Here is a 16416-nt window from a genome sequence, read left to right on the forward strand (position 1 = left end):
CTGGGTTACACTCTGGTACGGAGGTCAGCACACATTTTCTGCCACTGGCCAGATAGTAGGTATTTGAGACCAAGACCGTGACCATGTTTACAGGTCACCGCTACTACTTTACACTCATCTTAGAACTTGGATGGATACAAACCAGTAACTGAACCAGGTTTGCAAATTATCCTGATGTCAGTGTGAAAATGTAAAGCCCAGAGGTGCCTGGGTGGCTCAGTGGTTGAGCGCCTGCCTTTGGCTCAGGGGGTGATCCTGGGGACCCGGGATCGAGTCCCACATCGGGCTCCCTGCAGGGAGCCTGCTTCTCCCTCTGCGTGTATCTCTGCCTCCCCCGCCCCCGCCGTGTCTCTCATGAATAAAGAAAATCTTAAGAAAAAAAAGAGAGAAAAAGTAAAGAAGCCCTTTGGAAACCAAACAGTACAGTACTCAGACCCAGTCTGTGGTTGTAGAAACACCAACTAGTGGGAGGGCATGCTTTTGTTTCCCTTCTGCTTCATTTCTTAATAATACTTCTTTTCCAAAGCAAGGACTTCAAATTCTTGCTGAGTTGTAGGAATGACATAACCGTTCACTGCACGTTCTCTGGGGTCATGCTGCCTGGCGCTTGGCAGTTGAGGAAACAAACCCAGAGAGAGTGGCCCGAAGTCAGAGCCAGAATGATGCCTACACCCCCTGACTCCCTGCCCGCTCACGGCTTCTAGATGCACTTGCTGCTCCCAGCCACTGGGCCCTGGCGGCCGTGTCCGAGCACAAAGTCTACTCTGAGGGTGCTCCGTGGGCCACCGGGGCCTGCCCCCTCGTGTGCAGGTCCGCTTTGCTCCCGCTAAAGGAGAAGCCTATGGCCCACGGTGGCGGCAGCTGACAGTTCATCGAACTGGGGAAACAGAGCCTGGCTTGTGTTTCCAAACTGCTCCGTGGGCGAAAGGCTTCTGTCCGCCGCACCTCACAGCGCTTTGCTCCTTCAAGCATCGGACACATGCAATTTGGGGAGTTCCTCTTCCCATCACTGAATGACGTAACTCAAAAAAGGGGGGAGAGGGAAGCTCTGCACAAAGGTCTGTGCAAGTGCATGATATATGGAGAGAGTACGTGTCATAAATGAACAGTGAGAGCAAAACCACAAAAACAAAACCTAAAGAAGCTTTTTGGCTTTTTGGCTGCACTAAGGAGAAACAGAAAGTCTCAGACTTAAAAACAAAAGCAAAGTGGGATGATATCCAGAGATTAAAAATAAATAAGCATCTACAGATCAAAGGGACATTTTTTTTTTTTTTTTGCAGGGGGGACCTACTTTAAGCTAATACTCACTTTGTCTACACCGGCGCTCAAAATGTAATTCCCCTTTTTGTTCCACTTCAAGGCGAAGATGGGGCCTTTGTGCTGTCCTAACGTGCTGGCCAGGTTGCCTGTTACGGAGAGAAGCCACAAAGAGGTGTGATACAGAGCCTTCTGCCCCCGACGGCCACATCCCAAGGCCACGCTCGCCCGCCCCACAGTGCCCGGCGAGGCCTTACCGTCTTCCGTCCATATTCTTGCAAAGCCGTCATAGGAACCAGTAGCCAGCAGCGTCCCGTCGCTCTGCGGGGCAGGGAAACACGCACCACAAAGTGCTCAGGGCGGGTGGTGCCGCGGAAGCGCAGGCCTCTCACCTTATCCCGGGGCCAGAATGTTCTCCTCCCACCAGTGACCGGCTCCCAGGGAGGAGACTCGTCGAGCCCACGTGGCTGCTTCAGGCCACACGGCTCTCAGCCGACAACGTGGGGCGTTCTAACGACACACCAGGGACCAGGGAACACCCGCGACCGCTCGCCCCGTGACACAAGTAACCACACCGCAACCCGAACAGTTAGAGTGAGACTTTGAGAGGCTTAAGGAAGCTTGTCAACACGTGTCTGCACACACAGAAGAGTCTGTGCTGCAGGGAAAGTGTAAAGACATTGCAGACAAATGTGGGCCCCCCACCTGTCAATGTCTGTAGCGCCCACTGCCCGAACAGCCTGGGGTATCCCCTGGCCCGGCTGCACGGCACGTGTTGCCCGCAGAACAGCACCCTCAACGCCCCATGAAACCACCAGGCTCATCCGGCTCACTGAGGGAAACCGAGGGCCCCTGAACACCCTGAACGCCTAGCTGAACATCCAACGCGGCCTTGTCAGAAGCCCACAGAAACGGAGAGCGCCTGTGAGACCGGCCCCGGGCTGGGGGGCTCACAATCAGGACCACCCGCCACCCCAGGTTTGCTCACCCACCCCCACAGAGCCCTGCCGTGCGCTGGGGGGCCCCTGGGTGCTACAGCGTCTGGGGGGTGGCACATGCTTACATTCCAGTCCAGGGAGGTCACGTCTTTATTACTCGGGACATCATGCCCCCCTTCTCGTATACAGTGCCTCAACACGAGCTGGGTGGAGCCCCCGTTGCTGTTTTCATTAAGGTTCCATATCCTTGCTGTCGAGTCTCCGGATCTGTGGAATGAAAATGCACAAGCACTCAGCTTCCGGTTCAAGAGCAAACAGCCCATCAGACTTTCGGGCTGCCTACATGGGGCATCTCTGGCCCGTGGCCCTGTGTCTTCCTAATCCCGTTCACCATGTTTTTCTCTTCACCACTTTTGTTGTTCTTAATAATGTAATTTTATTGGTTTACGTTTTCTACATAGGCTCCACACCCAACCTGGGGCTCGATCTCACAACCTTGAGATCAAGAGTCTTGTGCTCTACGGACTGAGCCAGCCAGGTGCCCCTCAGTGACTTCAGATTGCTTCCCGCCCTAGTGGGAACAGGGTGGAGTGAGGACTTCCTTACAACCTGGGAAGGAGGGCAGACGGACAGCCCAAGGTCTTGGACTGCACACAGATGAGAGGAGAGCACGTGTTCCATGAGGCGCGATTCCAGAAAGGAGTGAGCATCTCAGGTCCCCCAGACCCTGCGGCACCCCCGGCCTGGCATCCTTACCCTGAAGCTAGGAGATCACTGACAGGGTTCCAGGCACAAATGAACACCTCAGACTCATGGCCCCGAAGGACTGTGGCTTTGTTGGGTGGAATCTCAACGTCCCCATCTATTTCCATTGGTTTTGAATGATTATCTGTTATAGGAAACAGGAAAAGACATGTGGCTTACCAGTATATATATATAAAATGCATTCTTAGGGAACTTGAATACTAGAGACATCCTCTTTATATACACTAGGCAATATCACTTCTGATGATCAAAACTATATCTTAGCTTTTGTGTAATTTAGTAAATACACAATTTATTTTAATAGCATCCAAATTTGATAGAAAAATAAACAGTTAAAAGGTTTTATTTGTCAGAGAGAGAGAAAGAGAGAGACTAGTGCACAGCAGCAGACAGAGGGAGAGGGAGAAGCAGGCTCCGCACCGAGCAGGGAGCTTAATGTGGGCCTTGATCCCAGGACTCCAGGATCATGACCTGAGCCAAAGGTAGTTGCTTAACCGACAGAGCCACCCAGGCGTCCCAAGAGTTATATATTCTTCATAACTAGGACCAGGCTAAGGTCTCGCAACCACCACAATGAGTTTGGGGAGGGATGATGAGAGCGAGCTGGAGCCCAAAGGCTGCTATTCTCCAGACAGGATGGGACATTTTATCGTGAAGTTCCCACCAGGAGAGCCATCACTTTTTCAGAGCACCCACCCTGCAACACTGCAAACATCCTTATATTCTTGGGACACAGGGGCTATGTTGTTGGAGGCACCTTTGCAGCAGACTTCTTAAGCCAAGTAGAACTGCCAGGTTTCTAACAGAATAAGCACGTCCTTGATGAATCATGTGATCTGGGTCCTGAATTCCTGAGTAGGCTTGGTGACAGTGGAGACAAGCCACGCTAAATGCCACCCTTAAAAGAACCATCCTGGAAGGTGGCTGCTTTTTTTTCCCAAGTGGCAGGAGAGAAAAGATTCTTGAAGGTCAGAATGAAATATCACTTCAGATACCATAGTCTGGCCTCAACCCAAATTGCAGCAAGATGATCACAAGCTGTAGATGGCACCAGAAACAAAGTAAAAGGAGAAGCCACAGAATGACGTGCCAGGGAGGAGGGAGGAATGAGCCCTCGGGTGTGCTCCCTGCGATGTGACAGGTAACCCACAGGTACCCATGAAATGAAGGCTGTGTGAGTGGCCAGTGTGCTTTAAGGCGTGTTAAGTGTCTCTATGCAGCTATGTCGCATTAGATTTTTTCTTTTTCTTTCTCTTTCTCTCTTTTTTTTTCTTTTTAAGTAGTCTCTGTGCCCAGCATTGACCCCAACACAGGGCTTGAACTCACAACAGAGATCAAAACCTGAACTGAGATCAAGAGTCGGACACCAAACTGACTGAGCCACTCAGGCGTCGGTCGCACCCATTAAGATTTTCTCCTCTCCCCCATTAGATTGTCCTAAGATTTAAAAGAAATCCGTTCAATTTAAAAGTCCGCAAAATTTCCATCCCAGCAAACATACAGGTTTCTTGAAGCTCACCAATTACAAATTCGTTTCTGTGATGGAAGACTAAGAAAACAATGACACTTAGTTTCTTCCTGCTTCATTTTTGAGAACTTGAGGTTTGTATCCCACCTTGGTGGGTGGACAGCTGACAAACCGACTCTGGCACAAGCCACAGATTTTCTTCTGGTTTTCCCGCCCCATCACTTGGGATGTTATCAACAGTGACTATGGAGGCTCCAGGTGAGAAGTCTTTCGTGCATAAGCTAGACTCTCGGCCTGCAAGTCACCCTCCTCTATGGAATCTGCATCACAGACCATGTGGATTTTCCATTTGCTGTTGGATCTGATCCTCAAGCTGAAGAGAGTTTGTCACCCTGTGCCCGTGGGGTGACAACCTGCCACAGGGCTTGGCTGCAAGCTGCAGCCTCATCTGAGAAGCTGGCCAGCGAGCCACATGCCAGCAAGCCCTGCGCACACACGCGCATGCACACCACGCATGATACATGTATACACGAGCATGCTTTGAGCTCAGACCCTGACACAGTCTTGGAGTTTATAAGCCACTTGTCAGAGTGGAGCCAGGTTCTCTGGGTAGAAATTTGGGTTCTCTGATCGGCCTCGTCCTTCAGGGCAATCACCTGCCAGAGATGGAGAGCCCAGCATTTTGAGAAGACCGCGTCAGGCCATGCCTGCCGTCTGGGGCCCGGGGCCGTCACCCTAACCCTGAGCTTGCCGGTTACCCCGGGTGCCGGCCCCACCGGCTCGGCACAGAAGGCCGTGCGAGGGACCAGGGGCCTCCGCCAACGAAACCCTCTGCCATCGGACAAGAATCACACGTACATCTGGCTGTTAGAGGAGTTCTCTGCCTAGCAGGACGTGTAGGCGCGGAAAGGCCGCCCTGCCCAGGGTCTCGATGCAAGGTGCGCGAGGCTCTCCACGCCCACCGTGCCCACCAGCAGAGCCCGGACAGGGACGGCGGGCGATGCTCGGGGAGCTCTCCACCCCCCGCAGCCCGGACAGGAGGCGCCGGAAGCTCGCCACCCCCGAGCCCCGCACGTACTTATCGCGTGTGCTCCGTTCTCCTCCCCGTTCACCGCGGCCTCCCCGTTCTTTGGTGGGTGCTGCTGGGCAACAGCCGCCGGGGCCGCCGGGGCCGCTGTCGCCGCCGCCGCCGCTGCCGCCGCTGCCGCCGCACTGGCCTGCTGCTGCTGCGCGAGCTTCTCCCGGAAGGCCTGCTGCCGTGTCTGCACCACGTCGGGCATCACAGCGTCGATCAGGGACAGGGACTCTATGGGGCGGCCGTCAAACACCGTGCCATCCTGGGGAGAGAGCCGGGGGCCGCTGTCAGCCCCGTTGGCAGCAGGTGCCGCGGGGGACTGGCAGGCCTGGGTGCTTGGAGTGATGCCCGGCAATCCAGTGTGGGCGCGGGGTGGGGGGGACGACACATGGCCTGGGGGACCGGGGACGGGGCTCAACACCCCCGGGGACACAGGACGCCCCACCGAACACTCATCTGGCCCCCATGTGCCGAGTGCCAGGGCTGGGGCCCCCCTGCCCCGATGCTACGGTCAGTGTGGGACGTCTGTGAACAGCTTCACTCTCGTCGGGGAGAGGTAGCTCCCGGAAACCTCAAGGCCCAGTGAGAGATTCCGGCACCTTCAGGCTTTGGGGCCCCTGCACCTGTCCAGCCCACTTAATAAAATATGCAGCTGCTGCCGTTTGGGTCCAGGGTACACACTAAATATCATGAGACACAGCCAGCAGCACCGTTTAGTTCCCACGCATATTTTAGCCAACGTCTTGTGATTCTCTGGCTTCTATCGGCAATGACAAAATTTCCACACACACTTAAAAACGAGGGAGGAAGTTCTTTCCTTAGAGACCGCTCCGAATAGAAGAGTCACACGAAAAATCAGTGCTTCTGGGTTGAGGCTGCGAGATGTGCAACCATGTGTTTGCACGTTCTGAACTGGAATTACCTCAGAGATTAGGAAAAATCGGATGGCATGAGTCTCAGCGGGACACCATCTACCTGAAATGTGACCCAGCTGACTTGGGGCCACGATACAATATCGTATTTGAAAACACAGAAACGATAAGAAACCCCCCAAAAATGTGTCAACAAATAGCTGGTCACCTCATCAGCCACCTTCATGCTGCGGTTCTGGCCGTGGCATGGCCGCTGTTGACCAAGTGGGGTGATACGGGGTGTCACCTTCCTTCAGCTGTTCACGCCTCAAACGGACCACTACTCAGCCAGAGGCAGTAACGGCCCAGGGTAGTGAGGACACCTCCTAGTTTAGACTCTAAAGCATGCTGCCCCACTTTTCAATGACTGCAAATCAAGGTCACAAATAAGACGTCCCACTCACCTCGAGACGTGTTGGAATTTGAACCTGAGCACGAGGAGCCATGAGGGCTTCTCGACAGGTTGGAGAGGTGGACACGGGACGGGGAAATGGAAGCGCAGGGTCACACGATCTGGGCGCTGGCGGGGGCCTGAGGGTCACGCGCTCCCATCCCCACGCTGGACTGTTTTGTGGGGAAAAGAGACCCGATGGGGCCTCAAGGGGCTGGGGAACACGGCCTCCGGGCACCCAATCTAACAGGAGGAAGGAGGCGACGGCCACCGTCAGGGAACAATGTGCACAGGGCGGGTGGAAATTCGGGTGTTTGCAAAGATGGGGTAATGGGAACTGCTGGAGGAACACAGGGGACACGCTACAGGATCTGTTACTTTCAAAGTCTGTAGAGGCGAAAGAGAAAGCGGAGCACGACAGGCTTGCCGCAGCAGGAGGAACGGAGCAGGCGTCGCGGCCACGAGGGCTGCGAGCGCTTCGGGCCCCGCTGTCCTGTCCGGCGGGGACCAGGCCGCCGCCCGCGCCCCGAGCGCACGTACCTCGTTGATGCTGATCTCGGCCTCCACATACTGCAGTCCCTTCTGCAGGATGGAGATGAGGGCCGCCGGCGGCACTAGCGTCCCATTGATGTTGGACTGGCTGATGTGGCTCTCAATACCGAACGTGAACGCCGAGTGGGAAAAACCTGCAGCGGGAGACACGGGGCAAAGGGGGTCGTGAGGCCTGAAGAGAAGGGTGGCGGGAGGCGCGGCCACTGAGACCCAGAGGTGGTACAAATGCTCCTAATTAGCCGGGGGCGGGGCGGGGGTGCAGCCGTGGCTGTGGGACGCCCACCTACAGGTGTGGGGTGAAGCGGGGGGAACGGGCCCAGAGACAGGAGGCCCTGCGCGCAGGGGACGGACGCACGGCTTTAGAGGTGGAGCAGGTTCCCTGTTTTAAACAGCAAAACACAGCACCGTCGGCCCTGCCTCAATGTTTCCTTTTTTTTCTGATACTTAATTTTTTTGATACTTTGATACTTAATTTATCTATTTGATGGGGGGGCGCACAAGCAAGAGCAGAGGCGGAGGGAGAAGCAGACTCCCCGCGGCGCGGCGCTCGGCCCCAGGACACCCGGATCATGCCTTGAGCCATCGCCTGACCCCCCGGGAGCCCCCCGCTAAATGTTTCTGCTGCCCGAGGGGCAGCTCCGGGCTCCCTCCCGCGTGCCCACCACTCCTTTCACCCCGCACCCCGGGCCCTGCTGGGCGCACACGGGGCGCCTTCCTGTGGCCGGGCTCCGAGCGCTCGCAGCAGGGGGCGCCGAGCCACCACACGATCAAGCATCCGAGGAAAACAAGAACATTCTGGACTGACTGGGTGGCTTGAGTCACTTTATCGAGTAATTGGCACTTCCGCCTTGGCTGTGAGATGCTGGCTCACAACCCTCGTCAGGATGGTTACTGCATGTAACCAAGAAAGGGAGGCAGCAGGCGGGGCAGGGTGTGGGGAGCCACGTGGGGACCCATCGGGTACCGGCAGTGGCCCTTCCTCCAAGAGTCAGGGGACACGTTGTGGCTGGAGTTCCCAGCTGCCACAGGCCTTCTCTGCAGGGGGGCAGCTCTGTCTGCTGGGGGTACCATCAGCCACCTCGGTCTGGGGCGGCCAGGGGTGTCCGGGAGCTGGGAATCCTTGGGGGGTGCAGGCCTTAGGGGTAACAGAGCCCCCTGTGCTCAGCTCCGGGCTGCAGGTGGCGCGGGGCCAGGGGCACTCCCAGCATGTGGCTCTGAACTCCTGCACTGTCTACAAGGTCCGTCCGTCATGCAGACAGAAGGCAGCTTTTGTCGTGGGGGCGAACCCGCTAGCTGCCCTGCAGGACACCCCGCCCACCACCCACGGCAACAGCGCATGCGGCTACACGCTGCCGGTCCCACAACGCTGGACCCATTCGACTGGTCTCAGGGTTATCCCCTTGCTGTAGTTTGTCCTCAGCTCTGTCCACCCGTTCCCTTGCAGGGGGGGTGGGGGTGTCCCCAGAATCCCGCTCCCAGGGGATCTCCTCCGCGAGCACGTCCCATCACCACTGGCTCATCCTACATGCTGGTGGGCTGCGCAGGGCTCCGGGGTGTCCCCACTGTCGGCCTGCGAGGCCACCCACACCGCTAGCATTCCGCCTTCAGAAGCCAGACTGATGGGCATCGCCCAGGTCCCAGTTTCCATCAGATTCCACATCATTGGCTCCTCGCCTCCCTTGAGCAAAATACGACCAGCCGTTGCAATAAACGCAGTGCCCAGCAGATGGGACTGTTCCTCCAGGAAAGGCCGTTGTGTCTGCACGGTCCTCTCCTTTTCTGCCTACTGTCTGCTGCTCCCCAACCCGCCGCTCGTCCCCCAGTGCCCGATTATGAGGAATATTTAAAACGTGTGCTTTACTTATTTCCTCGAGTCCTGTGTCAGCAACCGTTACTGTTACAATCGGCCGCATAGAGGCTTCCAACCTCCTTATGTAACCGCCGTGCCCACGTGAGCCACCCGAGACCAGCCCCCAGAGGCCCCCGAGGCCCCTACTGCCCCCCACCCCCTCCGCTCTCCCAAGGCCAGCAGCAAGGGCACTTTACAAGGGCCTCCCCTCTGGCCTTCCCTTGCCTCCCGTCTCCTACCCTTCCCCCACCCCTCGGGCCACCACAGAACCAGCACCCCCAGTTAACCAGTGACCACCCCCTGGGCCTGTGCCATGCCAGACGCCTTACCTCCATGCTTTTACAGGCCAGGTGCAGGGAAGGTGCAGACAAGGCAAGGCCCAGGTCAGAGGATGGAGCGGGACCACGTAGTTCGGGGCCCGGCTCCCCCCTGCCTGGAACCTTCGCCTTGCACTCGGGGCCACAGTGATCTCGGCCTCTGAAGAACTCTGAACTCTTCCTGGCCGTTGGCCCCACTCGGGGGCCCCCCGTTCTCCGTCCGTGTCTTGAGCGGCTAACAGGGCCGGACACTGGGTCTCCTGCTCTCTCGAGAAAGCGCGGGGCGGGCCCACCCCACGCAGGGCTGATGCACACCGCAGGCACCTGCCAGCACCCGCTCGGGCCTCCCCGAGCCCTGTGCTTTGCCACCCGGGGTGCGGCGGTCTCGAGATCCGGGGTCACCGGCAGGCCCCGCCCCCTCACACCTCAAAGCCGGGCAGCGGGGCCCCACTCCCAGCCCGCCAGGCCGCGCCGCCCGCAAGGGCCCCGGCGAGGAGGGTCCGGTCCGTGACGTGGGGACGGCGCGCAGGGAGGTCAAGCCTCGGGGCTCAGCGGCAGGCGGGGACGTACAGACAGACAGACACCTCGTCTCGCGGTTCCGGAGGCCCGAGTCCCAGATCTCGGTACACACTGAGGGCCGGTGAGGGCCGGTTTCTGGTTCCCGGACGGCGGTCCTCACCCGGAGCCCCCCCGGGCGCCCCCTCCCGATGCCATCACGGGGGCTGGGAGTCCAGCGTAACAACTTGGGGGAGGCCAACACGGCCGACGGCCCTCCCTCCCTCACGCTCTCCCGTGGCGTCCGGCCACGCGACGGCGGACCCCGAGCACGCTGCTGCCTCAGGCAGGGGGGCCGGCGCAGGCGGGTAGCGGCCAAGGCCGCAGGTGGCCCGGGGGCGGCGCACGTGACAAGCACGCTTGCCACTGCAGGCTCCGGGACTGCAGCACCCGCAGCACCCGCAGCACCCGCGGCACCCACGGCGCCCGCAGCGCCCGCTCCAGATCCTTCCGTCCCGGGGTGGCACCGGCGGCCCTGTGGGGGCAGCGCAGCCTGCAGGGGACGAGGGGTAAGCCCAACTCTGACCCAAAGCTCCACGATGTCCGGGGGGGTACAGGGGCGCCCCGGTTTGGCCCCCGAGGCCCGAGGAAGCCCCCCGAGTGAGGCCAGGTGGCCGCGGGGTGAAGGCCGCGGGGTGAAGGCCGTGGGGGCCGAGAGAGGCACCGCAGGCCCGGCCCCACCAAAGCAAAACAAGGACTAGCGAAGAGGTGCACAGAGTGCCGGGACCTTGAGCGTCGGTGGTGACAACTCGTGTCCTCTCCTGGAGGGAACAGAAAACCATGCCCGGCACCTGGCCATGTTCCCTTGCATTGCAAAGACAGTCTCCTATTTGCTTATGAACTTCCGTGAGCCGCGTTTCCTCTCCAGGCGAATCCACGAGTGGCCTCTGAATCAATGGCTTTTTTGTTTTTTAAAGACTTGTTTGCTTGTTTATTCATGAGAGACACAGAGAGAGGCAGAGAGAGGGAGAAGCAGGCTCCCGTGGGGAGCCCGATGCGGGACTCGATCCCCAGACCTGGAATCACGCCCTGAGCTGGAGGCAGATGCTCAGCCACCCAGGCATCCCTCAATGATTTTTTTTAATCCATTTGTTTTGAAGACTTTCCTCGTGGCTTCTGGCCAACCTGATTTCATCGAGGCAAGCAGAAGGGCCAGGTGCAGAGAATGTCAGGAACAATCTGGACCACTGGGTCCATCCTTGATCCCCCAATGAGTGCCTGGGCCAACTCACTTCATTTGGCTGGGCCCCTGTTTCCTTTTCTATGGTGTGGGGATAAAAAGTACCTCAAGGAGCTAATGGGAGAACCAGATGTGAGAGCAGCAGGCCTGCACACATTTTTGAATGTATAGAAGACCACGGACCAGTGGAGACATTCCTTCTTGACGTATCCTCGTTTGTGCAGTGATGACACCGGACGAAACGGTCACTCGGATATTTTGTAGACCCGACACGCATTCATCGTGGAAGGGGGGAGGCCCACTGACCACGTATGCAAGGCCTGCTTGAGCCCTTTCTCCTAGGCCCTGGTTCTTGGAGCCCTGCCGTGCGCCAACGTGTTGCGTAAGGCGCCATCTGGGGAGACTGACACCTCCAGGCAGGATGCTGCTCCGCCGGGACTGGCCCAGCCTCCACCACCAGCGCCCCACTCCTCCCAACTGGACTCCGAGGCTAATAAGTGCCTCCTCAGGTTTCCTGCAGCTCTTCTTCCTCCCAAGGGGACAGCAGTAGGAATAAAGCTCATTATGTCAACGACAGAGATGGAAACAGTCAGGACTGGCCCAATGACAGATGTGGAAGTTGTTAAGAGGGAGAAGAGAGAGCTCGGTGGTACCTCGAGGAAAGCTCTGTGCGGGGGCAACGCATTAGCGTCCCTGGTGTCCAACGTTCAGCCAGTCTGGGGTCGTGACCGAAGCCAGCAGGCCTGTCCCCTACTTAGTAAGAGGTATCCCTGCTGAATCTCTCAAGCTGTGGCATGACGGACAGTGAGGCCAGCTCATTCCTTGTTGTGGGGAGCGCCATCCTGGGTGTTGTAGGACGCTGACCAGCACCCCTGGCCCCCTGGATGCTGCTGGCACCTCCTCTGGGTCATGACGACGCACAGAGTCTCCAGATACTGCCTAATTGACCCTGCCATGGCCGATCACCGGTAACCTAGAGAAACCGAACCCCCCAGAGGACACTATCTACAGTCGACTCACATTTCCGCTTGATTTATAAACACAACGGGTGGACAGTTGCCAGTGAAGAGCAGGACCAAGACACCGTCTATATGCGCTTGGTCAGAGAATTCACCAAACACACGGTAACGAGGAACAACCAGATGAGGCGAGAGTGTTTCCAAGGGGGAGAAAAAGGGTGTAACCGTGAGAAACGTGACAAACCGGGAAAGGTTTAAAATAAGCGCTACATTTTCTACAAAGTGAGGCAAGACCTCCAAGGGTAAAGTCCTTTCTGTTTTCCTCACGAGGGAGGAAAAGAGCGTGCACATGCATTTGTCTCGCCCAACTAGGCAATAAAAATAGATTTAAAACCAAGTACGTGTTTTCCGTTTCTTGCAATTACCACACCGCCGACCATACCTCTTTCGCAAACGGCTTCACAAACCACCTGAGTTAGTTGAACACCGAACCATTCTGTCCAGCTAATGGCGGCCCGATCCACCAGCAAAACCTGCTAAATGATCACTCTCTGGCCCTTAAAAAGTACTGCTTACCTGGCAGAGAAAAGCAGACGTGTAATACCTACCCGGGCAGCGGTGAGGGTGGTTTTGCATCTTCAGCTGAAACAAATGCCAAGGGCTCCAATTTGAGGCATCTTCAAGAGCAGGCTCTTCATTAAATATTTAATGAACGTGCATACTTGGATGTAGACAGCCACCCAAGGCCAAGGGGCGTGCTGAACCCTAACTGTCTGGATCAAGCGGAGGGCAGAGAGAGGCCCCCAGGCCAAGTCTGGCCCACCGCTTGTAGCTGCAAATAAAGTTTTACTGGGACTGAGAACTCAGCGCGTCTGCTGCTTCTCTGCCACTCGGCGTGTGCGACTTTGCTAGGGCGGCCCAGAGGCACAAGACGCTCCTCCGTGACACCTGGCAACGTGGGGGTGACGGGGCGGGGATGGCGAGGGAGAGCGTCCTCTGTGCCGGGCAGTGGCCCATCGATCTACGGACACCACGCGCCCTAACACAAAGCCCTCCCGGTCACGTGGCTGACCCGCCTCGACGGGTCTGGCGTTCTCGAGAGCCTGCGGCCGGGCCAGGCCCCCGCACCCCTGACACCTCCCCAGCTGAGCACGGCCCGGAAGTCACCCTGACACGGGGGGAGCCGCTGCCTCTGTGACCAAAGCTCGAACCCGCCTCCTGCGTCCCTGCACAGTGACTCTGCTCATTCTGGGCTCGCTCTAGAACGGCGGTTCATGGTTCCCAAGGGCGGACGACTCCGGCCCCCAGGGACACACGTGGGCAATGGCCACAAACAGTTTTGGCTGCCCCGGGGGAGGGCTGTGTCTGCAGGGAGTGTGAGTGTGTGTGTGTGGGGGGCTGCTGGGGTGTGTGCACGGGTGTGGGGTATGTTTGGTTCCACCAGGGGTGTGTGTGGGGTGTATGTGTAGATGTATGTGGAGTGTGTGTGTTTGTGTACCTGCCCCAGGGGTGTGTGTAGGGTATGGGCATGTGTGTTTGGCTGCCCCAGGAGTGTGTGTATATGTGTTTGGGGGTGTGTGGGTGTGTTGGGTGTGTGGGTAAGTGTTTGTGTGTGCACGTGCATGTGCGTGCGTGGAGGGGTGCTACAGCATCTAACGGCTGGAGGCCAGGCCCGTGCCCCACAGCCTGCAGCACATGGGAGGCTCTGGGTAACAAAGCCGGAACTGGGCCCAGTTCCAACAGCCAGCTCCCGAACCCCTGTCACCACCACTGACACCTGCTCAGTGGTCATGGGTGTGGCCAGGCCTCTGTGCTCCACAGAAGTCTCGCCTGTCCTGGCAGGAGGGAGGGGCTGCCCTCCTGCTGGTCCAAGGTCACCAGTCACCCAGTTACCCAGTCACTGGGCAGTGGCCTCCATTCATCTGCACCTCCTGACTTCTGGGAAGGTGGAACCTTCTAGAAGGGAGGAAGCCCTTCCAGATTCCCTTCCTAACAGGCAGAGCAGCCTCCCCGGGGTCGGGGCCGCAGCTGCAGATGGACGTACATCAAGAAAACTCAAGGAAGGCTAAGAGAACCACTCAGGCTGATGGAAAGGAGGGGCGAGGAGACACTGAACAAAACTGAGTCCTTGCTGCTTTCAGAGTAAGACGGCTGGAGGAGGACGGGAATTAAGGGTTGAGCACAAGCGTAAGAGAAGGAGAACAGTCTTTAAACACCTCTGCCTGCCGTTCAAGCAACGGTTCAGAAAAGCACCAAAGAGGATGTGTGTATGGCCGTGTGTATACCTGGATTTAAAAACGATTATGGGGCAGCCCAGGTGGCGCAGCGGTTTAGCGCCGCCTTCAGCCTGCGGCATGATCCTGGAGACCCGGGATCGAGCCCCATGTCTGGCTCCCTGCCTGCAGCCTGCTTCTCCCTCTGCCTCTCTCTCTCTCTCTCTGTGTGTGTGACTATCATAAAAAATAAATAAATAAATAAATAAACGCAGTAGCTCAGAGGTGGCAACAACCTAGGAGTTAGGCTTATGACCTCCATGTTACTGATGGGGAAACTGAGTCACAGAGCAGTTCAGTGATTCCCCCAAGGGCACACGGCGAGGAGGTGGCCGTGTGGGTCCCGAGTCTGCGCCCTTAACCACACACTGTGGAACCCTGGAAGCCGCTCAGAAACCTCCACTCTGGGCAGCCCGGGTGGCCCAGCGGTTTAGCGCCGCCTGCAGCCCAGGGTGTGATCCTGGGGACCTGGGATCGAGTCCCACGTCAGGCTCCCTGCATGGAGCCTGCTTCTCCCCCTGCCTGTGTCCCTGCCTCCCCCCCTTCATGAGTAAATAAATAAAATCTTTTAAAAAAGAAAAGAGGAAAAGAAAAAGAAAAAGAAAAAAAGAAACCTCTACTCATTCCGAATGGTGCCTTGTGAGAAAGAGGCAGCGGGCCATCTTGCCATCTCCGCGCCATCCGCACTACACGTTCAGCCCAGCCGGCGGCCACCGCGCCCACGGCCCCTTCCCGGGCGCGAGGGGGTCTGTCCACACTGGCCGCCTGCCGCCCGCCCAGCGAACAGGCGGAGTGAAACGACTCCCGGTCCCTTTCTCCTCTGAAAGTCTGCGTAGAGGCTAAGATGACCACGGTGTCCCACCAAACCCAGACGACTGGAAGTCACAGGGGTGCCCGAGCGGCCACACAGCAGGAGAGGCTCCCGCCCCGGAGAGGGATGGATCCCCCCAACTCCCGGAGGCCGGGGACCCGGGGGGGCGCCTCTCGCTGGGCAGCAACGGAACGGAAATGACCGCACGCCCATCCGACCTTGCGGGCTCCAGAGCACGGATCTTACAAGTCACCGTGAAACAGGACCATGTGTTGCCAGCTGACCTGGCACCTCCTCGGTATCTCCGAATCCGGACATGCCTGGAACATCCCCACTCGCGGCAGGTCCGCGTGTCCCGGCTCGCAAAGGGTCCGCAGCAGGAGCACAGCTGCCTGGCACCCTGCCCGCCGTCCTCTCAGTGTGGGATCAGGGTGACTGAAGGGGGGGCGGGCGCTGATCAAAATACAGATGGGGGGATCCCTGGGTGGCTCAGCGGTTTGGCGCCTGCCTTTGGCCCAGGGCCTGATCCTGGAGACCTGGGATCGAGTCCTGCGTCGGGTTCTCTGGATGGAGCCTGCTTCTCCCTCTGCCCGTGTCTCTGCCTCTCCCTCTCTTTCGATGTCTATCATGAATAAATAAATAAAATCTTAAAAAAAAATACAGATGGGAGGGAGGCCAAGGGTGAGGACGTGGGAGCTGGGGCAGAAAAACCAGACACATGCACATGGAGCTGGAAGCCGTCAACACAAAAGGCGGGAGAGTAAAAATCACATACCCTCATCTCTGGAAGCTCATTTGCTGTCGGTTCACTTCCCCTTTTCGGAAGTGATGGATGAGTCTCACCGGAGCGTTACGTTTTCTGCCCAAGAAGCAATTCTTATACGTAAACTCTCCTATTACCCATGGTGAAAAGCATAAAACTATGTCGAGAATTCTTTTCGATTTTGCAGTCTCAATCGCTGCACGTGTTCATATCAGCTTCACGATATTTTTTAACTTAAAAAAAAAAAATCCTTAAGACCCAGCCCTCACTTTCTCTCCTTTTGCTCTGACATCCTGCCACAGAAAACCGCATGCAGCGAGAACATCTTTATGGGCTGCAGACCTGTTCT

At 57.5% G+C, this 16416-nt stretch overlaps 1 protein-coding gene across 3 annotated transcripts in view; it reads right to left on the reverse strand.

Annotated features, from left to right (window-relative positions):
* TBL1X (transducin beta like 1 X-linked) overlaps positions 1–16416 on the reverse strand; it is a 211974-nt gene that overhangs the window by 17938 nt on the left and 177620 nt on the right. For all 3 annotated transcript variants that reach the window (XM_072815348.1, XM_072815347.1, XM_072815349.1), the window contains 6 exons: positions 7349–7494; positions 5510–5768; positions 2955–3087; positions 2324–2465; positions 1518–1581; positions 1312–1409 (listed from right to left, as the gene is read on the reverse strand). In XM_072815348.1, the coding sequence (XP_072671449.1) occupies positions 1312–1409; positions 1518–1581; positions 2324–2465; positions 2955–3087; positions 5510–5768; positions 7349–7494 (842 nt within the window). The remainder of the gene's footprint in view (positions 1–1311; positions 1410–1517; positions 1582–2323; positions 2466–2954; positions 3088–5509; positions 5769–7348; positions 7495–16416) is intronic.

The sequence above is a fragment of the Canis lupus genome, chromosome X (genome assembly GCF_048164855.1).
Source record: "Canis lupus baileyi chromosome X, mCanLup2.hap1, whole genome shotgun sequence".
Taxonomy (NCBI): domain Eukaryota; kingdom Metazoa; phylum Chordata; class Mammalia; order Carnivora; family Canidae; genus Canis; species Canis lupus.